The sequence below is a fragment of the Lissotriton helveticus genome, chromosome 2_1 (assembly GCF_964261635.1).
Source record: "Lissotriton helveticus chromosome 2_1, aLisHel1.1, whole genome shotgun sequence".
Lineage (NCBI taxonomy): Eukaryota > Metazoa > Chordata > Amphibia > Caudata > Salamandridae > Lissotriton > Lissotriton helveticus.
The window spans coordinates 479,376,858-479,404,611 of NC_136059.1; the positions used below are offsets into that span (position 1 = coordinate 479,376,858).

The 27,754-nt window shown below is 43.8% G+C and overlaps 1 protein-coding gene across 1 annotated transcript in view; it reads right to left on the bottom strand.

Annotated features, from left to right (window-relative positions):
- ELOVL7 (ELOVL fatty acid elongase 7) overlaps positions 1 to 27,754 on the bottom strand; it is a 170,840-nt gene that overhangs the window by 44,812 nt on the left and 98,274 nt on the right. Inside the window, exons 3-5 of the mRNA XM_078675130.1 lie at positions 24,958 to 25,148; positions 21,744 to 21,824; positions 20,594 to 20,650 (exon numbers count right to left, since the gene is read on the bottom strand). Coding sequence (XP_078531256.1) covers positions 20,594 to 20,650; positions 21,744 to 21,824; positions 24,958 to 25,148 — 329 coding nt within the window. The remainder of the gene's footprint in view (positions 1 to 20,593; positions 20,651 to 21,743; positions 21,825 to 24,957; positions 25,149 to 27,754) is intronic.

Consider the following 27,754-nt stretch of genomic DNA (forward strand, 5'->3'; position numbering starts at 1 on the left):
CAATTGTTATACCGTCAAATTAAAAAATGTGGGACCCATGTTAGACACGCTCCTAACAAATATATTCACAGTATATGCATTTGAAAACACTTGTCCAGGGAAAATTTGTGGCTTTAGCTTTTAGGCATATGTGCATAGCAAGGTAGCATGAATTTCATATAGTACAGACCTCTTACATGATTTCAAGGAATAGGAACTTCCCTGTGTAGATGTAAAAAGAAAGGCTGCAGAGGGAATAAAGAAAAGTGCAAAGAATTTTTTTATTAAGGTGTGCATATTACATGTTAGCAGGAGCGGCTCTAGGTTCATGGCGGCCCTGGGCAGGGAGCGTATGTAAGGGGCCCCGGAAGAGGGGGTCCAGGCGGCGCGCGGAGGCCAGGGAAGAAGGGGGGCAGGGGGCGGGGGCAGGGTGTTTGGAAGTGGAACAGAGCCGGAGGCCACCAAATCCCTGCCAGGGGCCGCCATGCATATATGTATCCATCCTCAGAGGAATATTATATTAAGGATATATATTGGCGTGGTGGCCCCTGGGGTTTGGTGGCCCTGTGCAGGTGCACAGTTTGCACATGCCTAAGTCCGCCCCTGATGTTAGAAATAGAAAAAAAAAGAAAACAGAAACAGCCAGCACAACTTAAAGTGCTAGAAATTAGCTTTAACAAACAGTACACCTTCACTATTTTGCTACTGCAGATGAATTCTGTTAATAAAGTTCTCCTGATCAAGGGGCAACGGGAAAAAAATACCACAAACTGGCTTGTGCCATAGAAGGTTCTCTAGATGCAATCACGGATTGAAAATTTCACAGCAAACACATAGGGTCTCCGCTTGAAATGGTCCAGGTATTGGCTTTGCCCAAATACATTTTTGACTGCCATGTAAATTCCAGCATGTGCATCAGGATGAGTTCATGTCTGGCAATCTTACAATGAGTTTCTATGAAAGCAAATCCACAGCAAGATTAATACCAATACATATGCACGCATCGTGACACATACATGTGTCATGATGCATATGTGGTTCACAATGCAGACCCACGTGCTTCGTGCAGTGAGATGTAGTGCCCATTTTTTATTTAGTGCCCGTTCTCACATGGCGGACGGCCATGTCAGAGCAGTACATTAAAAATAAAGTAAAGGAGAAAACAAGAGTTTGCAATGCAATAGGTCTCGCATTCATGCGAGTGTGAGCTACGGCACTGTAAATGACAATGCCTTTTATTTATATTTTGAGTTTTAAAAACATAAAAGGCATTTTCATTTACAATACTTATAGCTTAAACTCTTGCAAATGCGAGACGGATTGCATTGCACTAAACGGCCTTCTCGACCGCTTGTTAGATTGTAAATATCAGAGGAAAAGACCGACCTGCGAGATCTTCAAAGTAGTAATAAATAGTGCAGTGAAGATGTGTAAGTGTTGTAAATTACACAGCAGAAACAAAGTGTGAAGTGAGTTACATACGATCTGAGCTATAAATACTAACCAAGCACTCAAACACCTTTCGCTTGGTGATTACACCGTCGCAGCTCAGGAGGAAGAGTGGGGGGGGGGGGCATTTCCTGCCCTTTCCATAATTTGAGTGTTTGTGAGGCATTACGTAATATCATTGATATATTGGGCCTAATAAAAAACACTCCAGTTGTAGTAGGGCCCTGACTTCACCTTTTGGTGCATGGTGGGCTGTGCTTTATGGCAGGCATTCAGGGAGAGATGGTCTTGGCTGCAGCTCCGGGCTTGTACAGTGCCCCTGCTATTACTAGTGGACAAGAGGCGTTGAGGTGGTGGTAGCAGTGGTATTGGTGGCGGCATTGGTGGCAATATTTGTATTGGTGGTGGTGGTGGTGGTAGTGGTGGTGCTATGTTATGTTAACACCATTTGCTATAGCGCTCAACTCACCCGGGGCATCTTGACACTGTATCGGATCCTAACAGAGGGGCATACCATATGGATTCAGAATAGATATGCTTTTAGTGATTTCCTAAATTTACAGTATGTGGGGTGTAGGAGAGTAGGGTCTGCTTCCTATGGTCACCCCCACTTTTTGCTTTTGCTTCTCTGGTTTTCGACTCAGATGTGGCTGTGGGCCTGCTGATCAGACCCACAGCCCAGATGCACTCTCTAAATTTACACCATGTACTCTAGGTACATCCACAATTGGGAATTGGTTCACCTTATCAGCCCCTGTACAAGTGTACCCTAGGTACTCAGGGCATAGGTGTAACCAAGGCCTACCAGGGGCTGCAGCATGTATTATGCCACCCCTGGCTGGCCACTCAAATAGACACAACTGGCTGATCACTCAGCTGGGGCAAGGTCGTGTAAACACCCCTTGCTTAGGTATAGTCTCCCTATACCTACCCATGTATAGACACATAGTAACCTATAAGTCACTCCTATGGCAGGCCTTAAACAATCCTGGAGGCAGAGTACTTGGTTATGTGTGAGATGGTGCTCTAGCATGAGCTGAGCCTGTCTGCAGCTTTTGGAACCATGTCCTTATAGAGGTTCTATGATATCGCCATACCATATACTTTTAAGTGCATTATAATCCTCGCGGTTAATGCTAACTTTGGTTTGGCTTTATCCAAACATGTCGTGTAAGGTGTCATACGCTTTGGAATACTACCCCCTTGCCGATTCTGGCGACGGGGTAGCATTCCACCCTTCTAGAGGGAGTAGACATGTTGTTGCTGACTACCCCGGTTAAAGTTAACCAGAGCCCCAGCGTCACAAGATGGACGCTGCTGCCACCGACACAAGTCTGACCTCCTACTACTGGGAGTTCTTCCAGTTACAGAGGTTTGGACAATAGGTTTCCTGCCGGAGAGGTGCAAGCACCACCCCAGACAGGACTTTGTGTATTGGGACAGGGAGGGCTGAATAGAATGAGACACTGCCTGGAGTACCCTAGGTGCTCCATGCATACCCCAGTACAAACCGGTTGCTGGGGCACTCCAGACCCAGCTGTGGCACGAAACTGGACAAAGGAGAGGGGGTGTAACCACCCCCTTCCTGGTCACACCCATAGGAGGGACCTAGAAAGTAATCCAGCCCCTTTTAGTTGTATAAAGGTAAGAGCCGAGTCCTGAGACTTCAGATTAATCCTGAACTGAAAACTGTAGTGTTCTGTTAAGTTACAGTCTAGTCTTTCCAGAACCTTTCATACTCTTTGTTCCTCTCCTTCCATCCCTGTATTCTATTTAGAATGTAGTTTGAATTACTAACTGTTTTACAAATGATCTGCTGGCTGTGTGAGCTGCTGCGCAGCACTTGTTCCAATAAATCAACTTGAAAATCAACCTGCCTGTGAGCTGATTACTACAAAAAACGTGGCGACGATTTTTGAACAAGTGTCTGCTCTCCACGCGTGCATCCATGGAGTGAGATTCGGAAAATCCGAAGATTCGGCCGTTCATAGAGACCAGAAGACGCTGAGTGCCAAGAGGAACCGGTCCACCCCTCGAGAAAACATCGAGTAATTGGAAGAACTGGTATAACCGCCCTACCCTTCCTCAACCTCGCCGAACTTAACAAAAAGAAAGGTACTGTACATTTTTAATTTTCTCACTGGAAGCGGCAGCAGTCTCCCTTCGTCGCGAGCATCGACCTGCTTGCCAACGTCAGTTACGCTCCAAGCGTATCTGAACTACGTTCTTGGCGTATTGAAAAACGCCCAGCCATCGGTGCAAGTGCATCTCCTCCTAACGCAACCAACGTAAATTGCATCCAGAAACGTCACTGGAACACAACGTCCTGACTTTGGAATGCAACGTTGGGGGCCATTTTGTGGATCATCTTCGTGTTTTTTTTTCAATGTTTTTATTGTCACACTGCTAGCGTGCAGTAAAAGTAAAGCGAGTTTTCACGCGTAAATAAATGCGCGATATTACAATTACCTAGTGCAGAACTGTTCACGAGGTCATCATAAATTAACCACCACGAGGTGAGTGGCGGCAAAACACCCCAACTGACTCGTTTTTTTTTAAGGTTCTTGTTATCACGAAGCGAAGGGACAGTTTAAACACTCTAAATGAGTCATTTTGTCTGAAAGCTGTTATTGTCACAAAGCGAGAAGACAGTCTTTGTTTATCCTACTTACTTTAGCCATCAAATACTCTTTTAATTTTCCTTGACAGTGTGTCCCTTCGACAATTTGAGTAAAATCTTCACATCTCTACAAACATGAGTCTACAAGCTGTTTCTCCCCCACCACCATTCCTTGATCTTCCAGGTGAACCTCCCATCGTCTGGAAAAAGTGGTTTGACGCATTCACCACTTATTTAGGGGCCATTGGTGCATCCAGATACAGGGCAGAAAGAAAAAAATATCTCCTATTGAACAGTCTGGGATTTGAAGGACGTTCAATTTGTAAACATTTACCCCCCCTGGTAATTGCTCCTGAAGAAGAAGATTTAGATGATTACAATCAAACTGTTAAACTTCTTGAACTACGTTTTGATGTTAAACCTAGTTTAGTTGTTGTCAGGCACAAATTCTTCAAATCTGAACAGAAACTAGGAGAAAAGGTGGAAGATTTTATCTCTACTCTCAGAATATTGAGTGCGGAATGCGAGTTTGAAAATTTTAGGGACCAAATGATAAGAGATCAGTACATTTGCAAATGTTTAGATAAAAACATCAAACAGAAGTTACTTTCGCTAGATAATCCTTCTCTCGAAGAGACTGTGCGAGTAGCAAAAAGTATAGAATTCTCCAAACTTTCTGTCAAGGAATTAGATATAAGACCATCCTCGTCCATTACTAAGGATGAAACAGTAGTCAGTTCTGTAAAGATTGTCGATAATAAGATGAGTGCTTTTGGTCGTACTGACAACAACTTTTTCAAACAAACCAATGTGTGTTTTAAATGTGGCAATTTTCCTCATTCGAAGACTGGTCGTCCTTGCCCAGCCAGAAGTGTTACATGTAGACTCTGTGGCAGAGTGGGTCATTTTGCAAAAGTGTGCCAAAATGTAAAAAGAAACCCTCCCTTCTCTCAATCTAGCAAACAGTGGAACAGTAATTATACTCCCACCCCAGTTGCTTATGTATCTGATTACCCTCAGGACGACACTAGCATACAGGATGATCTGAGGGACATGGTTGCTGTGGTTAGCATTGAAGATCCTGAGTCAGAGTGTGTAGATCCTTACTCCGATTTTAGTATCGGGGATAAGATTGTTTGCCTATTAGTAGATTCCGGGGCCAGGATAACCATGCTAACTCAGGAACTTTTTGAAGAGGTTTGGGGTGATCGCGAACTCTTTCCTCCCGACAGACTACCTCTGAATTACGAGGGCAGGAAGATTGAACTTTTGGGATATTTTGAAGATTCAATTGAATTCAGAGGTAGGAAAATTTTTGGCAAAGTGTATGTCTCAGTCAAAGGATTGAACATCCTTGGTTGGTTCCACCAAGGTTTGTTTAAGATGGTTCTCCGTCCTGGAACCAAAGATCCCATCTCCATTGCTGTTGTTCAAGCTGACGATCTCTCCCCTACAAACAATGTCCTTGCCACCCAGAACGATGATTTTGTATGCACTTTAGCCAAAGATTTTCCTAATGTTTTTAGCAAAAAGTTGGGGGAGGTGAAAGGATTCATGCACACCATCCGTGTCAAGGACAATACCATCCCTATTAAACACAAACTGAGAAACGTCCCGTTCAGTGTGCGAGAACAACTCGAGTCAGAGCTTTATGACCTTTGCAGTAGAGGAATAATTGAACCCATTGAATCCTCCCTATGGCTTTCCCCTCTAGTAGTCGCTAAGAAAAAGAATGGGGAACTTCGTGTCTGTGTCGACTTACGCAGCCTAAATAAGAATATTTGGGTTGATTCCTTTCCCCTACCTAAGATTCCCGACATGTTGTCCCTTATTGATGGTTCTAAGTGGTTCAGCAAACTGGATTTGGCATCCGCATACCACCAGGTGGTTCTGGATCCCGCTTCCAGACACTTTACTGCTTTTGTATCCCCTATAGGTTCCTTTCAATACTGCCGTATGCCCTTTGGTTTGGCCTCTGCGGCAGCCGTATTTCAAAGGATAATGACCAATATTTTAAAAAACATCAGTGGGGTTGTTGTTTTCCAGGACGATGTGCTCATTCATGGTAAAACTTGTGATGTCCATGATGAGATTCTGAGGGAAGTTTTGAAAGCTCTGAGTAGTGCTGGTGTTGTATTAAAGAGAGAAAAGTGCATTTTTAGAGCGCCAAAGGTAGAGTATCTTGGACACGTGTTATCTGAGAATGGTGTGGAGCCCAGACCTGGTCTGGTCAAGGCTTTTGTCGATAGTCCTGCACCCAAAGACAAAAGTGGTTTGAAGTCATTCATTGGACTTTGTGAGTTTTATGCTAGGTTCATACCTGATTATGCTACAAAGGTACAACCTTTGTCCAACATGCTTAAAAATGAGGTTCCTTTCCTATGGGATGCCAATTGTGAAAAAAATAATTCTTGGATTAAACAAGAACTTACTGGCCCTAAAGTCTTAAAGCCCTTTAATCTCAATTTGTTGTGCACTATCACTGTAGATGCCAGTGGGTTTGGTTTAGGGGCTGTCCTCACTCAGGAGGTTAGTGGTGTTGAACATACTCTAGGATATGCTTCGAGAGTTCTTCGTGGAGCTGAATCCAACTTTGCAGTTATTGAAAAGGAACTCCTAGCTTGTTGTTGGGCAATAAGAAAATTTAATCCGTACATTTGGGGTAAGCATTTTCGTTTGAGGACCGATCACAGTCCTTTAGTCTCTATCCTTACTGGGGTTCGGATTAAAGAACATTCCCCTAGAATTGCCAGACTTTCAACGAAGCTACTCCAATACGATTTTGAGGTCAGCTACATACCTGGCAATAAGAACATAAGGGCTGATTACCTTTCAAGGAACCCTGTTGATTTTGACTCTGACAAGGATTGCGAGGAAGATTATGATGATGAAGACTGTTTTGTAGCTTTTGTTGGGATTGATGATATGCGCTCTATTAGTGAAGAAGAGTGGAGGGAGCATTTATCCAGTGATACCCTGCTCAGTGAAGTAATCAAATTTGTCAGAGGAGGGTGGCCCAGGGAGAAGAATGTTCATGTTTCTCTTCAGACCTTTGTCAAAGTTTCTGATGAGCTCTCTATTGAAGGTGGTATCCTCATGCGTGGCGACAGATTGGTTCCTCCCAGTGATCTTAGAATTAGGATTGTCAAAGGTGCGCATGAGGGTCATCTCGGCAAAACATTGACCAAAAGAAGGGTTAGAGAACATTACTGGTGGCCCAAGATGGATCAGGACATAGACACTGTTGTTGCTGAGTGTGTTATCTGTTCTAGTGCTGAAAAATGTTTGAAAACACGTTCTCCCCCTCTTCAACCTATCCCTTTCCCTGATAGGCCTTGGGAAAAGATTGGTATCGATCTAGTAGGTCCGTTCTATTTACTCCCTCCTGCCTCCAGATTTGCAATAGTTGCTGTCGACTACTATTCTAAATGGCCAGAAGTCCGTTTTGTAAGTGAGGCCAATTCCAAGAATGTTATTGACTTCCTGAAAGACCTGTTTTTGCGTGAAGGTTTTCCCTCATCCATTGTAAGTGACAATGGCTCACAATTTGTCAGTCAGGAATTTGGTTCATTTGTTAATTTGAGTGGTATCGATCATCTGAGGAGTGCACTTTATCACCCTCAGACGAATGGTCTTGTCGAGCGCATGAACAGAGTGCTCAACAATTGCATTCAGTGGGCCATTGCTCAGCACTGTCATGTCCCGAACGCAGTTAGAGCCATGTTGTGGTTCTATCGTACCACTCCCCACTCTTCCACCAAGGTTTCACCTTTTGAACTGCTGCGTGGGAGAAAACCATGTTCGAAGGTTTGTCCTGGGTGGATGTCACGTTGGGTGAAAATGAATTCCATTGACAATGTGGATGAAGTTGCCAGGTCCAATGTCTTACATGCCCAGTCTAAACAAAAGAGTATTTTTGACTCCAGGAAGAAAGTGATCTCTCAGCCATTTGTAGTGGGAGATAAAATTCGGATCAAGTTGCCCACTCACTCCACCAAGGGTAATCCCAAGTTTTCTGAACCTTTTGTCATTGACAAAGTCTGTGGCAATTCTGTGAGAGTGAACATGAAAAACTGGTGGAATGCTGCCACGGTTGTTAAGGTGGGCAAATCTGTTGTTCATCTCCAGTCTCCTCATGATATTCCTGTGTTGCCTTCTTCTCCTTCTATTCCTGTTCTACCTTCTCATGAAGTTCCTGCTTTGCCTTCTACTTCTTCTGCTCCTGTCCTACCGCGTAGGAGCTCTCGAACTCGAGTCACTCCTGCCAGGTTCCGTTAACTTCTTTTGTTCCAGGTCTATTTCTGATCTTCTCATCTTCTTCTTTTGTTTTGTAGAAGAGAGGATAATGTAGTGTTCTGTTAAGTTACAGTCTAGTCTTTCCAGAACCTTTCATACTCTTTGTTCCTCTCCTTCCATCCCTGTATTCTATTTAGAATGTAGTTTGAATTACTAACTGTTTTACAAATGATCTGCTGGCTGTGTGAGCTGCTGCGCAGCACTTGTTCCAATAAATCAACTTGAAAATCAACCTGCCTGTGAGCTGATTACTACAAAAACTTGAACCGAAACTCTGGACCTTTGACGTTCTGCTGAAGCTGAAGACTGAAGAATCTCCCTTGTGGCCAAGGAGTGACCATCCTGGGCAACCAGGCACCGTCCAGCAAATCAACGGCTTGCTTTGTTGACGTTCCCGCCGGAACCCGAACACAGAGCCTGACAAGACCCAGACTTCCAGTCCTCTCTGACCCTCTCTACACGACTGCAGCATAGCTGGGATCCGTGGAGGCGACGAGACACATGGGACCGGACACCTTGAAAAGCCTGCAACTTGCTACCTGTGCAGCTCCTGAGGCACCCTTGAAGCTGTGCACTGGGGATTGAGAAGCCCCACACCCGAGCATCATCTGCAACGAAGATCAGCCCTCCACACTCCACGAGTTCTGCGTGGGGCCCTTCTGCCTTTGTTCTGCTCGACGCGTTGTCCGGTCGCTAGCCCGTTGGCTAGTAGCCTCTGTGATGGCAATCCTTTTGAATTACACTGCTGGTCTGGTTGTTCCAGACTGGCCCCTGCTTCCCTGAAAAGGTGAAGCCCCTCAGACCTTGCTGGTCTGCATCAGAAGTCTTCTTTGAATCCTGCGTGGGTTGCCTTTGCCCAGGCTTGTTGACTCCAATCCGGAAGTCGACTCCTCCATCCGCGAGATCCTGCGTGGGACAGCTCGTGTCCAGCTCCTGGTTGTCCTCAACCCCTCCTAGTCCACGTGGCTGCAGAGACCAGCTTCAAGACAGCACCTGATTGCTCCTAGACGTCGTCTGGTTCCTTCCTGGTTCCACCCGGTCACTGGCTCGTGACCCAAACTCTGTCCCCTCTGCTTTCAGGTCCTCTTCCTCCTAGATCCACCCTTGGATCCACCCGGACATCTTCCTCCTGGTCGCCTGCAGCACCTTTCTTCAGGTCTCCATAGGATCCAACGACGAAACCAGACACATCTTCACACCGATGCCTCCACCGTCCGTGGGTGAGGTAATGCGAGTACTTCGGTGCTCCCAAGGGTATTGACTATCCAAGTGTCTAAGTCCTTAGTTGGTTCCTCCTAGCTAAACCGGAAGTGTCCTAAATCCTTTTAAATCTAACTTCTAAGTTCCCATTGACTTTGCATTGAACCCCGCGTGTGTGTAAAGACACTGCACGCGCCGCCTATGGGCCTCCCACTCTTAAACTATTGTTCAGATAGTGCAGCCCCAGCAATTCCCAAGGCCCCAGGCCTTTCCTTTTCTCGTGACGTGGTACTTATACCACTTTCTTAGTATATGGTTTGCTTCGCCCCTAGGGCCTAACCGTAAATTGTGCAACTTAACGTATAATAACTAGTGTCTTGTTATGTGCTTTGGCCTCTGATCTCAAAGAGTTCAGAGGAGTGTGTTGAGAATAAATACATATATATATATATATTTTTTTTATATATATATCCTGTGTGGTGTCCTTTCATTTGTTATTCAAAGGGTTGCGTATGGTAAAAACAGCTGGCTTTACACGCCCTCAAGAGTCTTTTAGCCTAAGACTGCTCTGTCCATGCTACCACTAGGATAGCAGGTCTATAAGGTTGACTTTACAACCACCACCATGAGGGTTGATTGGACTGGTGCAAGGTGATCACTAGAATAGTGATCATCATATACCAGGCCAACTTCTCACATGGGGGTAAAGCAGTTTTACTTGGGGGGTGAGGGGATTGAAACAGACAATATAATGCCGGGTAAAAGTAATTGAAAGCAGGCACCCCTGTTACGGGACGGCCGTGCTGCTTAAAAAAGCACAACCGCTTTCAGCTGAAGCAGCGCATGTCCCGCCTGCAGTAAGAGAAATTCAATAAAGTAAATAATGCTTACAAACTAAATAACAGGTCCTGTGAAACAACCGAAGTAAAAGGGACAGTAGCCATGGGAGGGGACAAAAGACAAGGCCGTACTCAGGAGGGACTAACAAGCTTATTAACGAATCAGAAGGCAGCATTTACAAAAGACAATGACAAGTCAATGAAAAATATGGACGGGAGAGTGAGCGCAGCTTCTCTCCCATACTCTACTACAGCAGTCTCGCAGAGCGAGAAGTTGATGTGCGCTGCCGCTAGGCTCGACCTAAAAAATGCATGTCACAGTGGGAGGACAGGGGAATGATCAAAGCGTTACCCAGTAGCACTTTGATGGGCCCTCCTACAAATAAAATAAGGCAGCAGGAAAGTGAGCTGGAAAATGCACAGTGCCCAGTAGCACTTTGCAGATGCTGGTCCCGCCTAAAAAAGAATAAACATAATTAAAGTAGGCAGCGTAATGAGGAGCAAGAACAGAGTAAAAGAACACACCTGCAGATCCACAGAGTGCAGATAGAGAAATAAGAGTCAGCTGAAGGAAACAGTAGAAGGATACAGCTCATTCAATCAGAGGTTCGAGACCGAAATATTCCTGAAACTGACCAACATAAGAATAAGGAGAAATGCCATAAAAGAGAGCAGACCTACAAAACAGACAACAAAGTGATCCAGCCAGGAGCAGCAAGGGGCTGACCCAAAGCTGCCGTAAGTATATAATATGTATTGGAAACAATTCGTCTAACAGCTAAAGTGGTGTGCAGCTAAGAACTTAAAAAAAAAACAAAAAAAAAAAAAGCTATATCAGGTACCACTGACCAATCAGCAACCAGTTGTTGAGAGGTGGACATTAGGAGGTGCAATTGAAGAGCAGAGGGCTTAGAAAAGTAGACCATTTTGAAAGTGAATGACCTTTTAGAAAAAATGTATATTCTAAATTCAGATAGAAGGGGTTGTAAATTGAAGCGGGCTGCTTACAGAAGTGAAATTTATAAATGGAAGGGACAATGGGTTTTATAAATGAAGGGACAATAGGATTTATAGGCAGAAGTTCGATGCTGGACAGAAGCACTGTTCCCTTCAAGGCAGTGATCTTCAAACTGCATATCTAGCCCTACCATTTAAAGGTAGGGCTAGTTGTAATTTAAGTAATTTAATGGCTACTTGTGTGGGGTTAAGGCGTACCTGTAGAAGGTAAAGCAGTAGTAGAGTAGCCCAGATATTCAACAGTGCATGTTCCTGCCCTGGCCCTCCAAACATTACATATCACAGCATGGGCAGTAGCAGTACCGCAGTGTTCCCTCACAGATTGAGCAAGCACAGCAGTGTCAGATGTAGCTTGCCTCAGACACCAAAGAACAGGCAGAGTAGTGGCAGCAGCAATGAGAGCCTGCCATCAGTCGTAGAACAGCAGAACAAGTACAGCTGCTGTAGGAGCAGTGCTAGCTCGACTCACACAGAAGCAGCACGAGCAACAGCAACACAAGCTCATTTCAATCACACACTGGTTATAGCACGGGCAGCCAAAAGCTATTTCTGGGGCGGGCCTAATGTGGGGCGGGGGACACTTAACATCCAACCCAGTCCCCCCCCCCCTTACCCCCCCACCTCCCGGTCTCTTGTGTATGCTATCTGGCCATTAAGAACAGAAGAGGAGGATGACCAGTGTTTGCTCCTCAATGCATTATTGTTTTAACCTGCAGGTCACACTCCTCACAAATGGGTCAGCGGGTTGTACATTCCATAGGTTTCCTACAAAGTTAATTAAACTAGGACTTTTATCGCAAACAACATAAGAAAGCCCCTATTGGCGAAATTAATATGCACAGTCCACATTTCTATGTTAAATGTATTTAGTGCAAACCTAAGTATACATAAATGAAGCACTGTACAGGACAGTGGGTTTAGAGATAAATGAGAAATGGAAGGGATTAATTGGAAGGAGGTGGGGTGGGGTGTGGGTCCCATTAAACATAAAAAACGGCAGCTTCCCCTGAGGTGAATGAATATCCTGGGTAAGCCTTTGTGCCTGTGTGTTGGTTGATGGGCAAGGACTCAAGGAGTTTCCAGAAGCGGAGGATGGATGGATTCTGCTAAATTTGTACTGGGATGAAGTTTCATACTTTGGAGGAGTTGTAGGAAATATCTTAGCATTTAGTTGTCCCTTACTTGCATGGCTTGACAGAATTTTGCAGCAGGTTTTTCATACTGTCAGAAGTGTGTATTTGAGGCCAGTTGCTGTGGCGTACTGCCATAGATGGATTTATGCAGAAGTTTTGAAAAAACGGTACGTGGGTAGGTGGACCCATTCTAGATGGGAGTGGAGGTGTTTTCCGGTCAAGTTTATCAAGGTTTTTGATGAGGTGAGCTACAGCAGGATGGCTACGTCAGCAAGGACAGGTGCTATCTAGAATGCCACAGAGAAGAGTTGGTTCCATTGGGGCCGGTCTGAATTCTTACTCCAGTAGGGAAGGCTTCTCTCCGAGTGAGAGTTGGGTGCAGACAGTCTTAGTTGCATGTACAATGAAGGTTATGAATGTGAGGCTGGCCTTGGGTTTTGGGATGAACCATTGTGAGAAAGTGGATTATTTGTTGGGTGGATCGATGTCACTATTTTTTATGAGGTCCAGTAAAGGTTTCAGTAATTTAGCAGGAATTCAACCGCTGGCAGCTATGGCACAGAGCAGACAGGCTTACCGTAGGAATAATATTTGAACAATTTAGGCGTATAGGAGTACCAAAACAGTTAAAACAATCCAACACAACATAGTAAAAATCCCAATCCAATGTGTAATATTAAAGACTATTTTGAGGACAAAAATGACATATCCAGTTAGGGGTACAGGAGATAGTAATTTTAAAGTTTGAATTGTATTCCGGCATCAAAAAGCACAAAGTGCCAACCAAGGGCAGCCGGTTGCGCATGACTGACAATGGTAAGGTACAGGACCGACCGCACTGGAGAGCAGGTCAGTTTGAAGGCCCAGGTTAGTCCCAGTCAAAAAGATACACTCGGACTTTAGAAGCTAGAGTATTCAGCAGGGCAAGGCAGTAGGTTGGATCCAAAGATGGAGTTGATGACAGCTGGCTGCTGGACAAAGTCTTTGTTAAGCAGTTTAAGGTAGGAAGAGCTCAAAGCCGAAAAAGTTAAATGCTCGCATCCAGGAAATTGTTTGTTGAGCAGATACTGCTTGACATGGAGTCTGTTAAAGATTTCTACCTTGAGACTTAGGAAATGACACCACACACCAGTAGAAACAACTAACACGGTCTAAGGCAGAGACAGTTGTAAATGATCAACTGTGTTCTCTCAGGAAAGCGGGCAGCTTGTTGCTGTTGTGTCCATGAAGCTTAACCGGAGGTCACCCAACTCGCTCTTGGAGTCCACTTGTCAGTCCTGGGTATGAGTAGGGGGCATGTGCTGCCCTTGGAGTTCTCCTCACAGGTCACAACAGCAGTTGCAGTCCTCCTGTCAACCACGCAACTCGAGGTGTTCTGAAGAGGGCCCTTGTGGGGTCAGATTTACACCCTGTGCCAGACAGTGGCTATGTGAAAATCCACGCCACTCCCTAACCAATGGTCAAAAGCTCCCAAGGTTGATGGTATCCACTTTTGCAATACTTCGTAATAAACTATTCCACCGTACCCTCTCTGTCTAAAAACAACATGGCAGAATATTTCTACCTGTTCCGGAGCTCCCTCTGCCCATCCAGAGGTGTGGCTCTGATAATGGGCAAACCTCCATTGGGGTCCTTCCAAGGCAGTTCCGGGGTATATTTCCCTCCTACTGGGTTTAGGGATAAGCTGGCTATGAAGACCAAAGCGTGGCAGGCCAAGGTGGGAGCTATAGCTGCAAATGAGCATACTAGACATCCTTTCCTGCTCTGGAAGGTTCTGGCCAGGACCCGGGCCATCCGCTCAGTTGGAGGTGGATATTGAGTGAAGGGCGGGGGGGGGCAGGTCCCCAGACCAAAGTCTTTTGTCCACTGTCTTGGAGCAATCCACATCTCACCACATGCCAGAGTAATTACCAGTAGCTGAGATTAATCCAAGTCTTCCATCCCTCACTTTGTATACTTCACTAATAGAATGCTGGCATTCAACTGCCTAAAGCCTCTTCTAGTCTTTTCAGGGTTAATGCTCAATTGCCACCCGGTCACCTAAATGTGGGTGCGAAGGACTCCTAGGAAAGGGAATAAAAAGGCAGTGGCTGGGAGGAGTTGTGACCTGCTACTAACATGATGGCCAGGGGTGTGGTGAGTGTCGACCAATTCACAAGCTTCAAAGGGCATCCCCGGTAACAGGCAGATGAAACTCACACCTAGGCTTGCACCTGCCATTGTCCAAGTAGTCAGAGTGGCACCGATTCTAGTTGTGTGGGGGGAGGGGCACTGGAACCTGTTAGAGAACAGGTTCAGTGAGAGTTCCTCACTTCCCTAGACATACTTCAGAGGTGTGCCCAGAGCTCTTAAAATGGAAAGAAAGATTCTGCAGTTTTCAGATTTTGGCAAAGCACTGTGGGATTGTTGAGGGCCACACCTCTAGGAAATAATGTTAAAGTGAGTAGCTTTTCAATATTGGACAGGAATTCTCTTAGCCCACAAGCTAGTGCCATGCATAAACGTGGCACCTCTGAGTACCTTCTGTAGAAAACCTCTGGTCTAGTTTGAGAGAAGGACTGCACCAGATGTTGAACCTGTGGAGAAAGACCCCCATGGGCTGGGCCTTCTCTCACTTGTACCCAAAGACTGAGAAGTGGACTCCAAGGTTCAGTTGGCTGACCTCCTGTTAAGCTACAAGGACACAAATTTCCATAAAGTTTACCTCCTTGAAGAGTTTAGCTGACCAGTTCCAAGCAGACCTGCCCTAGACCTCTATAGTGGTCTTCCCTAGAGAGAATCCAGACTCCCCAAGTGCTGTCCCTAAGGTCCTGGGTCCCTTGGATAAATGTTATTGTATACTACTCCTGCCAAATTCTAAAAGCTAGAACTCAAACCTTTTCATAGATTTTTACCAAAAGGATCAGAGGCAGCAGCCAAATGGACACTGAGCCGCAGCCGTTCAACTGCCAGTCTGACTCAACTTGCTGGTTTGCCCCGCTGAAAGGACCATGCCTTCAAAAAAACTTTTTTAGGTCCGAAAGTAGAGGACTTTACAGGGAACAGTGCCGAACAGCACCCGGCTGCCGACCATTTCATGATCTACAGACTTCATGTTGATGCTCCAGAAACTGAGCAGCTGAAGAGCCTCAAATTTTGCGGGGAAGTGGAGGCTCCCCCCAAGGTCCTTCACTCTGTCCAACCAATGCCTACTAGCTCCTCTTCAGAGCAAGCTGGCACTCTGACCCTCCAACAGGCCAGTCGACAAAGATTTTATCCCATATAAAGACTTATTCTGCAGGTAAACTTTCCTTTGGACTAAACCTACTCCCTGTATCCAATACGTGCTTCTTTCCAATTGGCATTAACTTTTGACTTTGTCCCGGTCTAGCATGACCAGAAACCAACGCTGGTCACTTTGTGGTTTTTGGCACTAGCGACACCTAAACTGATGAAAAAAAGAACTTTGCTAGTTCCCTACATCCAATCTTTGTGTTTACGGTATCTATTTGCTCATTAAAATATTCTATATTTTTGTAAATTGTAGTGGGATTTATATTGTTATTTTCTACTTTAACTATTTTAGGACGGATCAATGCTTTATATATTTCTCTTAAGCTTAGCCGGTCTGTTCTGTGCTTCAATTACCAAGTGGTGAGTTTAGGTTTAAGTATTTGAGACCCATCTAGACCTCGTGAGGGATAGTGTTTTTATTACTTGAAGACTCCCATCCATTTCAACTAATAATCTACCTTTCTCACACCCACTCTGTCACTGGCAGATGCATCTCACACCTGTGCTGGTCCTGCTAGTGTCCTGGTAACCAATCAGGCACCACTCCAAGTGGTAGAGGAGCTGCTCCCAGAAACGGTTTTGAGAGACCGCAGGGGAAGTTTTCTCATTTCGGTCACCTCACATCTAGGGTGGGCCCAGAAGCTCTGCACAAGGCAATAACGGGTCTACCATCTCAGTTTTAGGTAGAGAGGGGCAATGTGGGATAATTTCCACTAAAACACATAGTAAGTGCAGCAAACGTGAGTAGGGTCACCCAGGAGAACTTTTGACCCTCTGGTTATGGGTTTGCCATGAGTTCCCCACCTCACCCACAGGCTGAAACGAGACAAATGTGTCATCCTCTGTGCGCTCTTCAGAACACCTTTTTGGGTGTCAGGCCTAACTTACAGGCAATGTCTAAAGTATTTGTACAAAACTTCAAACAGTATAACAATGAAAACACCACATAGAAAATATAGAGCTTAATTTAATTAATTACAAGACCAAAATAACAAAAATGGACCTGTTGAAGACCGGAGGACTGCACCTGCTGTTGTGATCTGTGAGGAGAACCCTAAGGGTTGGACATGCTCCCACTTGTACCCAGGAATGATAAGTGAACCTAAAGGTCAGTTGGCTGACCCGTTAACTACAGGGACACAAAAGCTGCAAGAAACTCACTTTCTTTAACACAGCTGACCAGTTCAAACTGTACCTACTTGGGATCCTGCTGCTGGCTTCTGTTGGACTGAGTCCTCACACCAAGTGGTGCCTCCAAGGCCCTCGACCCTTAGGTGGTATTATAGTGTACGCCTCCTGCCTAAACTGCAAATGCTGGGACTAGGAATCTTTTTGCCAAAGTTTACTCTTAAGAACTAACAGGAGACTGGGACCGCCATCGAATTACTGGTGGAGTCAAACTTTCTGGTCTGCCCTGCTGAAGGAGATCTGCCTTCCAGAAAAGTTTCTAATTCCAAACGTGAAGACTTTGCCTAGAGAGGTTGAGCTGAATCTGATAAATGTCAAGACCTTCCTTGCCATGGACACTGCTCTCATCAGCGACCACATTCTTCAGCAACCCGCCATTGTTAAACCCCCAACTAGGATTTAGCCAGCCACGCCAAAGACCACCTTTTCTCCAGAACAGTTTGTAAGGCCAAAGTTAATCCTTTGACCGGGACCTATCTGGGCCTTATATCCAATCCACACTCCATTGGTCTGCCTCAAACCTTAACCTGGTCCCAGACTAGTGCAACCAGGGCCCGTGGATGGAGCTTTGCTGCACTATTTGTTTACTTCAAACTGTAATAATTCATATCTCCGTCCCACTTATTAGATTTGTCATTTTGTGTAATTTATTTTTATAAATGAGTGCGATTTATATTGTGTTTCTAACTTAACTGTTTTGGAATTCCTGAATGTTTTACACATTTTCCAAAGTTAAGCCCTTTGCTCCATGTCATAGCTCAAGTTGAAATTACTGAAAGCTTTAATTAACCTAAAAAGTATAGTAACAGTATTCTTGTGTTGGACTACTGTAGGAAAGGGGGTTACTAATTGACTACGGTGTGAGCCCATGTCAAGCAGCAACCACAATCCTCATCAGCGAAAGGAACAAGCAAACTCCAAATTAACTTAACCTGTGCTCATTCCCCTGGTACCTTGACATATAGCAGTTAAGCTTAACTTTGAGACAATGTTTGAAGCATTTGTGCAACACTTCAAATCGTAAAACAGTGAAAATACCACACAAAAAGATTTGACGCCAGGTTAGGAAAGTGGAGATTCATTTAAGAATAAAACAAGACCAAAATGAAAACTCAATCAGTATAACCAGAGTTATGAATTTTGAAAGATTAAAGTGTAAAATAAAGCATAAAATCATAAAAGACCCAACCGCAGCTATCTGATTGCTCTGGACAAAAGCATAAAGTACCCAACCGCAGCTACCTGGTCGCTCTAGGCTGAGTTAAAGTCAAAAGTTCAGCTCAATCACAAAGGAGCGCAGGTCGGATACAGTCCCAAATTAGTCTTTCTGAAGCTTTGACTTATCAAGTTTGGTGCTAAGAGTCCCATTCATGTTGAAGAGGGCTGCAGGGACCAAGGAGTGTGTTGCGGGTGGTAGTCTGTGTGGCACAGAGAGCAGGCAGGGCATTGCAGACAGGCAGCCTGGAGCTTTGCAATGGAGGTCCACCCCGGCCGATAGATGCTTGCTGTGCATAGGGGAGGGCTGGCGGCGGCTCACGCTGGACTTCGGTGTGAGGGGCATAGTGTCAGTGAAAATGGGCCAATTTGTGATCTCAAAGAACCCAAATGCTTGATTTAAAGAGCCCACAAGCCACACAATGCGTCCACGACCTAAGAGGCGCCACATGGGGGTCAGGAACTCACAGTAGCTGATTGCAGGAGCTGGTTGAGGAGACTTATGTCCAGTAGACTAAGATCAGGAGGCCAACAGACTAGCGCTTTGAGCCACTTTGGGGTCCTGGGTTCAAGATGGAGTTGCAGGTCTAGGTTTTCCCCAGGCAAAACGGCAGATTGCCAGGGCAGCATTTTCCTTGCAGGAGTAGTCTAGCAGAGTGGCAGTTCTTATAGCAGCACAGCAGTCCTTACTGGGACAGTATTCACAGGTCCAGAAGAGTACTGAAAAGTTGGTGCCCGAGTTCCAGTATTTGTATGCAGTTGTGCCTTTGAAGTGGGGAAGAAGCTTCTAGAAGTTTCCCTTTGAAGTCCCTAACTAACTACAGGGTGTATACAGCACTTTGTGTCGAGGCAGGAAACCGCCTATTCGGGTGTAATCAGCTTCTCCCTCCCCCATCCTGCCAGTGATGGCCCATGCAGGCACACCAAAGCTCCCTATTGTGTGTGGCTGTCTAGGAACAAAACAAAACTCATATTTCAGCTACACCCAGTCATGTGATCAGAAGCAGGCAATTGATCTAAATGGCTATGGGAAGAAAATGGATGTTTACTAGAAGTGGCATTTTCAGGATTTAAATATAAAATCCAACTTCACCATAAGGTAGGATTATAAATTGTGATTCCAGAGACACCAAACATGAACAAGTTATCCCTTCATTTGGCAATTACACTTATAAAATGTAATAAGGCAACTAATGCTATCCTTTATGTAATATGGCAAAGCGAGAGCGAGGGAGAAAGCGAAAGAGAAAGAGCAAGCGAGGGAGAAAGCGAAAGAGCCAGCGAGGGAGAAAGCAAAAGAGCCAGCGAGGGAGAAAGCAAAAGAGCCAGCGAGGGAGAAAGCAAAAGAGCCAGCGAGGGAGAAAGCAAAAGAGCAAGCGAGGGAGAAAGCAAAAGAGCAAGCGAGGGAGAAAGCAAAAGAGCAAGCGAGGGAGAAAGCAAAAGAGCAAGCGAGGGAGAAAGCAAAAGAGCAAGCGAGGGAGAAAGCAAAAGAGCAAGCGAGGGAGAAAGCAAAAGAGCAAGCGAGGGAGAAAGCAAAAGAGCAAGCGAGGGAGAAAGCAAAAGAGCAAGCGAGGGAGAAAGCAAAAGAGCCAGAGAAAGAGCCAGAGAAAGAGCCAGAGAAAGACAGCGAGAGAGAAAGACAGCGAGAGAGAAAGACAGCGAGAGAGAAAGACAGCGAGAGAGAAAGACAGCGAGAGAGAAAGACAGCGAGAGAGAAAGACAGCGAGAGAGAAAGACAGCGAGAGAGAAAGACAGCGAGAGAGAAAGACAGCGAGAGAGAAAGACAGCGAGAGAGAAAGACAGCGAGAGAGAAAGACAGCGAGGCACTGATTATGTGCAGTGCCTCAATGTTATGTGATTTGTTGGAGGTCCTTCCTAGCTGATAAGTCTTGAGGTGCCACCTCCAATTCAAGGTTGCAATAGTCCCAGCTTGCATATACACCTTCATACCACGGTCTTTAAAAAGTCCTGATATCATTCCCGATACTCCTGTTAGAAATGGGAGGTGAACACATACTCTGCAAATAGTCATTCCACGCCCAGTCACATTGCTGCCAAGATCTTTCACTTCTGTTTGCTTTCTTCTTAGATCTACATGCTTGCATGGGCGTGGACTGAGTGACGGAGAAAATATGGCTTAATCTACTGTTAAGGAAGAGTATGCTTTTTCGATATACCAAAAGAGTATAATTCATTCTATAACCAGTCCAAAACGAGAAAGTAAATAAAATGTATACAGTAAACATTCATTTTGTTTCAAGGCAGTTCTGAACAATCTGATTTACAGCATGTGATGGGCAACATTAAAGTGATGACAGCAACATGTGATTGGCATATATTTAGGAAAGTCAAGTGCACTTTATATTGGATAAATGGATACTTACCGTATCTAACAATTCTATATGCTTGGAAAAGTAATACAACCAGCAGGTCCAGGCCATCTTTAAGATAAAAAAGGAATAATTAATGTATGTCTGTACAATCTATTAAAAGTCAACTTGAAAATCTGTTATTTGACACGAACTTCTCATGCAACATTTCAAGCAAACAATTATATTTACCCAGCAGCTTGTGTAGAAAGACATTTGCATTAAAAATAGTATTAACACTGAGTTATACCAATGTCAAATGACCATGTATTGTGCAACCAACCAACAAATAAATTACTCATATGGAATTCCCCATGTTACTTCCCACCATGAACCCAACAACTCAGATCAAAGATAATGAACTTCAAGCCCAATGAACTAAAAACCCAAAGCTCTCTGCCCCCTTCAATGAATGGCACACTGACAACAGTGTGTGCTGCTCCCCCCTCACCCCAAAAGATTAAAAAACACAATACTTTCACAGATTTCTCCAAAAAGGGCAGTATTTGAATATGGCCAAAGGCGACACGGACGTTGTAAGCAATGTCCTTCAAACATTAGCCAGAAGGCACTCTGTCTTAGTAGTATACGTGTGGTTCGTTAGTAGTTGTGAAATGAAAAAAGATAACCAGGTTGCAAGTCATCTGATGGGCAAACACGGTTTATGAAATTTGACATGATTAGGGGATTGCGAAAGGCGATAGGCCTCTTCTACAGTATTAACTTTAAGGATCCTGACCTGATAAAACGTTCTCACCACCAATGCCATTGGCAGGATTATTCCCTGAAGGAGCAAGGTGACTGCACCCTCAGTCAGTACTACTAAACCACCCTTGATAGTACATGCTCTTTAAAAGAGAGCCTTCACATAACATGACCAAGAGCAGACCTGCCCAAGAAAAACATAAGAAATTATTTCAGTAAAAAGTTTCAAGCGCTTTGGTAACAAGGCGCTGTGTAAACAACCTTCTAAAAACACACTTCATTTTGAAAAACGTACTCCTGTTGTACTGCTGTCTTACTAAATACAGTCGCCCTTAACTGGCATAGCGTTAGCCATTAATCTCCGAACTGCGTGTACTCAATGGCCTGACCCTAAGTGAAAGCAATTGTAACTGGCAAATCTGTGTGGGTAATACTCAGACCTTGTAGTAATGTCACTTACCCTTACAGCTTGAGGTGATCTGGAATAGTCCACAATATCACACTTGTATGAATATCCAGTGGCCCAGCCAGACATAAGGAACTGCAAGTTGAAGAGGTAACACAAATGCATGTTAATGTTAATGTTAAATGAACTTGTACCGCGCACAGCTGCCCCAGCCAAGGGGCGTCCCGGCGCTTGCTGTAAGAAGTGTGTCAGTAAAGAGTGATAGTTCTGTCACAGTGAGGTCGTTGAACATTAGCAGATGTTAACACATGTTAACATGTTAACACAATGCATAAAACTCAGTGGAAAAAAATGATGTTAAGTTATGTAGCTGGAATAAGGGTAGTAAAATGATGACTGTCTGTAAAGTCTTCCCCAGTAGAGCATGGCTGCACATCTATTTTTATCTTGGATGATGCCAGACGCCGGTGTTTACCAAAAGAGGGGCCTGTACTACTTCTAGCCAGCCACTGACCAGGATAGTTAGTGAACTGTTATTGGTGCACAGAATACCTTTCCTATTCTCATATCCTTAAACTCAATAAGGGTAATATAATCTCATGATTGGTTACTTTATTAATAATTCATATGTGGTCATCCAGTGCTATATATCTGTTGCCATCCAGTATTAGGAATTCCGGGAGTTTCCATTCGAAGTCTTTTGCCCACGTCTGGGGGGACCGTCCTACATAACATGGTCTGAAATTATGAATTCCTTTGTTCAAATAATTTGAGTGGAAAAACAATGTGACCTCAGGGTACACAGACAAAATATCGAGTTTTAAATTTCGATATACAATTATATCGAAGTTTAAATATCGAAGGGACATAATATAGAAGGTAAGTAATATCGACACTCTTAATATCGATATTAGTAATATCGAAGTTTTAAATATCGATGTCAGTAATATCGAAGTAAATAATTTCGATGTTACTTATATCGATTTTTAAATACATTTTGTGTATATTATATTGTATTTATTATGTTTAATAATTTATTTTTAATGTAATTTAATTAAATGTTGTCTTTTAGTACTGTAGCGGGTTGTGGGTTTATAGGGTGGGAAGTAATTTAATTATGTTAAATTAATTATTAATTAGTAGGAATTATAAATTAATTGAGAATAATTTTTAAATAATTATAATTAATAGAATAATTGATAAATATGATCTGTAGCGGGTTATGGGTTTATAGGGGAATAGGGTGGGAAGTAATTTAATTATGTTAAATTAATTAGTAGGAATTATTAATTAATTAATTGAGAATTATTTGTAATTAATATTAATTAATTGATTAATTGATAAATATGTTCTGTAGCGGGTTATGGGTTTATAGGGGAATAGGGTGGGAAGTAATTTAATTATGTTAAATTAATTAATTAGTAGGAAGCATACATTGTTATTAATTGGTAAATTATAATTAATTGGTAATTAATTTTAAATAATTTATTAATTGATAAATGTGTTCTGTTGTGGGTTGTGTGTTGAAAGGGGAATATGGTGGGAACTAATTTTAATGTAATTAAGTAATAATTAATTATTTTTTATAAGTATGTTATTTCAACCCCTACGCTATCCAACACTTTCCCTACTGTTGCACTCTCTGGAGTGGGAATAGTAATTGTTACCCCTACGCTATCCAACACTTTCCCTACTGTTGCACTCTTTGGAGTTGGAATAGTAATTGTTACCCCTACGCTATCCAACACTTTCCCTACTGTTGCACTCTCTGGAGTTGGAATAGTAATTGTTACCCCTACGCTATCCAACACTTTCCCAACTATTGCACTCTCTGGAGTTGGAATAGTAATTGTTACCCCTACGCTATCCAACACTTTCCCAACTATTGCACTCTCTGGAGTTGGAATAGTAATTGTTACCACTACGCTATCCAACACTTTCCCTACTGTTGCACTCTCTGGAGTTGGAATAGTAATTGTTACCCCCTACGCTATCCAACACTTTCCCTACTGTAGCACTCTCTGGAGTTGGAATAGTATTTGTTACCCCTACGCTATCCAACACTTTCCCTACTGTTGCACTCTCTGGAGTTGGAATAGTATTTGTTACCCCTACGCTATCCAACACTTTCCCTACTGTTGCACTCTCTGGAGTTGGAATAGTAATTGTTACCCCTACGCTATCCAACACGTTCCCTACTGTTGCACTCTCTGGAGTTGGAATAGTAATTTTTAATCCTACGCTATCCAACACTTTCCCTACTGTTGCACTCTCTGGAGTTGGAATAGTAATTGTTACCCCTACGCTATCCAACACTTTCCCTACTGTTGCACTCTCTGGAGTTGGAATAGTAATTGTTACCCCTACGCTATCCAACACTTTCCCTACTGTTGCACTCCCTGGAGTTGGAATAGTAATTGTTACCCCTACGCTATCCAACACTTTCCCTACTGTTGCACTCTCTGGAGTGGGAATAGTAATTTTTACTCATACACTATCTAAAATGTATTTAGCTTTTTTATTAGTATTATGTTGTTATTAATTGTTATTTATGTGATTATTTTATGTATATAAGTGTATTAGTAATTTATTATATTTTTAGATAAGTTATGAAAATAATTTAGAGTTTATTAATGAAAAATATATTATGTATTATATATTTATTAATAATAATTTGTATTACATTATGTATTAATTTTTAATATTATAGTACATTTTTAAATATGTTTATTACATTTATAAGTATTATTTTGTTAATATTAGATTTTTATTTAATAAAAAAAAAACGATATTTTTGTCATTCTATATTTTTTTTCTCGATATATTTGTACTTACCTTGTTAGGGATAGGATTCCTATATTTTTGACTTCGATATTTTTGTTCCGATATTTTTGTATATCGATATTTGTGTTATCGATATTTTGTCAGACATTCGACCTCAGTACTGAACTGCAATGCCAGAGGGAGGGTGGATTCAAATAAAACCTGTGCTTCGAACTCTGGTAAAAGGATGAGAATGACGCGAAATGTGGGTCTAAAATCTAAAGATTTGTTACAGATCTCTGTGCACTGCTGTAGTTCTGTTCAGACGTGTTTTATTGAACATGAAACACACCATCCAACCTTTTCAGGTCTTTAGGATAGGCCTCGAGTACCCTGGATTAAAGCAACAAAAGATCAGTTAAGCATGCATTGCTTTTAAGATAGAACTATTGGGTTTCTTTTCATGCTGCAAGCCTTTGAAATATAACAAACATAAATTGCTTACTTCGTAACACATGTACGATGAGAATAAGACCATGCTAAAATTGTAGATCATCATTATTTGCTTCAGCTCAAAGGGCTTCCTGTTTTCCATGAGTTTTGGTCCAAGGGAAGTGACAAAATATATGTAGAAAGCAACAATAATGGTCTGTGGTATGGGGGAGGACATGAACAGCCAGTCTTCAACCCTGGGATCTGAAAGAGAAATAAGAGTGCAGTCAGACATAATTACCCCCAGAAGACACTGGGCAATAATATCCTTTATTGAGGATTCTTCGTAACCACTAAGAGGACACTCCCTGCAATGATACCCCACTCATTTACTTGCTAGTTGAGACGTCTCACACTGTCAGGAAGGGAGAAGGAAAATATTTGATATTCATATTTTGGGCAAAATCCCAACTGGAAGAAATTGGGAAATTAGTTTCGAGGTAGAAGCTCCACTCAAATAAGAAACACAATCCTTGTCAGAGTGAACCACAAAAAGTCACTAAATAAACCTGTGCTTAACCCACTGATAGCTTGGCACAAAGCAGTTAAGCGTAACTTAGAGGCAAAGTATTTATGCAGCACTCAAACAGTAATAAAGTGAAAACATCTTAAGAAATACAAAACAAATTTAGGAAGGAAAAAAGTGTAACATTTAATAAATAAAATAAAATGAGAATAAACAAAATCAGTATAAATGGAGTTGCACAAGTTACTAACCATTGGTGATGTTGCATCCGGTAGAAACCTGATTTAGCAGCGGTTTTCTTACTTTTGTGATCTGCTAGGCATCAATAGCTGAGTTTGTCTGACCTGGTTTTCAGAGAACCTGCAAGGTGGTTGAACAACCAGGGATATTCCCTGCTGTTCCAGCCATGTCTGGAGATGCCAGGCCTCTTGACAAAGGGTCCAAGACCCCACACAGCCCTGTTTGTTGCAGTACCACATGGCAATGGTGTTCCTTAACATTTGAACCAGCTTTCCCTTGATTAAAGTAAGAAAGGCGTTCAATGCCAAGCGAAAATTGCTAGAAGCTTCAGTAAGTTAATCTCCAGCTCTCCCAGATGGCTCCCTCATCCTAAGAGTGACAAATCTGTCACTACTGTGTGGTCTGGTTGGAGAAGGGACAGGGGTCCAGCTCTGACACAATTACAGTTGCTTAGCCACCACTGCAGGTCCTGTGCAGTTCCCCCTGAGATATGGAGCATGTTAGAGAAATGCTCCTGATGCTGCGCCCACTGGAATTTCAAGTTACACTGCAGAGCCTGTATATGCTATCTGGCACAAGTAACTAGCAGGATGCCTTGACACACAGCAGCCTCAGTCATTCTCACCGAAATCCAGGATAAAAGCTGAATCAGTATCATGGCCTGAATTTTCGCGAAGATGGACCTAAAAATGCAGTGTCCAGAACAGCTCTGATGAAAGGGAGCATCCGAGAGGGGGTCAGGTGCCACTTAGGCAAGTTGTTAACTCAAGCGAATGTAGGAGGTTCGCCCTAGTCTGGAGGTGGGAGATGACAGACTGAGGCGAGCCCGCATTAAACAGCCCGTCTTTGAGATATGGGGAAGACTGGCACCCTTGATCTGCATAGATGAGCTGTGACCACCACCATCATCTTGTGAAAACCCAAGTGGTGCTGGTCAGGCCAAAGGGTAACACGGTTAACTGAAAGTGCTAGTGGCCTACCATAAACCGCAGGTAGCGCCGATGAGCAGGCAGAACGGGAATGTGAATAGGTGTCCTGCAAGTCCAAAGATACCATCCAGTCTCCAGGGAACACTACACCTGAAATAGAGTGAGCTTCTTGAACTTTTTCTGTTTGAGGAAGTAGTGGAGGGCTCTCAGATCTAGGACCGTTTCCAGGACAAGAAAGTAAAGGAAATAACAAACAGTCTAGTTCTGGAGTGCCCTCAAGGCTCCCTTGGCCAAGATAATTAGGACTTCCTCCTGAAGCAAAGCCAGGTGATCCTCAGTCAGTCGATCATTAGTTGGAAGCATGGAAGGAGGGGTGGTTTCGAAGGGGAGGGAGCAGCCCCATCGAACTATCTGGAGAACCAACTTTTCCGAAGTGATGTTCTGGCAGAGGTGGAGGAGATAGCTGATTCTTCCACCAGCTGGCCGCCCATGATCTAGAAGGGCCGGACTAGGAAGGTTTGGAGGCAGAGGCTGCGGGGAATGTTAGGGGGAGGACGGTGTGCACTGACTCAACTTCTGCCCGCCCGACCCACTGGGACAGAATGAGCCATGCAGACGGCTGCGCAGAGCTTGCTGAACTTGCATGGTCTTGTAGCTGGGATCTGGTTGGCGCGGCTGAAAGCCCCTTCTGTAACCACAGAAGGCAGACTTGGGACGTGTGGCCACTGAGCGGCCAAAGGACTTGGCCATTGCCCGTGAGCCCTTAAAAGTGCTCCAGAGCCTTGTCTCGAAGAGATGGGTTCCATCAAAGGGCATGTCAATGAGAGAGGCCTGGACATCCCCTGAAAAACCAGCAGTCCTCAACCAGGTGTGGCGTCGAACAGCCACTATCTATGAAATCGCTCTGCACACCAAGTCGGTCATGTCTAGACCACAACGAATGGTGAACTTTGCTTCATCTGTCCCGTCTGATAGTGTTTGGGAGAGAAGGGCCTGTGCCTCCTCAGAGACCAGTGGCAGCACTTGAGAAACCGTTTCCCAGAGGAAATGGGAGTAATGGCCCCAGTAATAGCCACGCGGTGTTTACTGACCACAATGCAAGGCTGGTGGAAGAAAAATATTTCTTTCCCCAACTGTCCAGCCTCAGATTCCCTGTCCAGGGGTGTGAAGGGAAC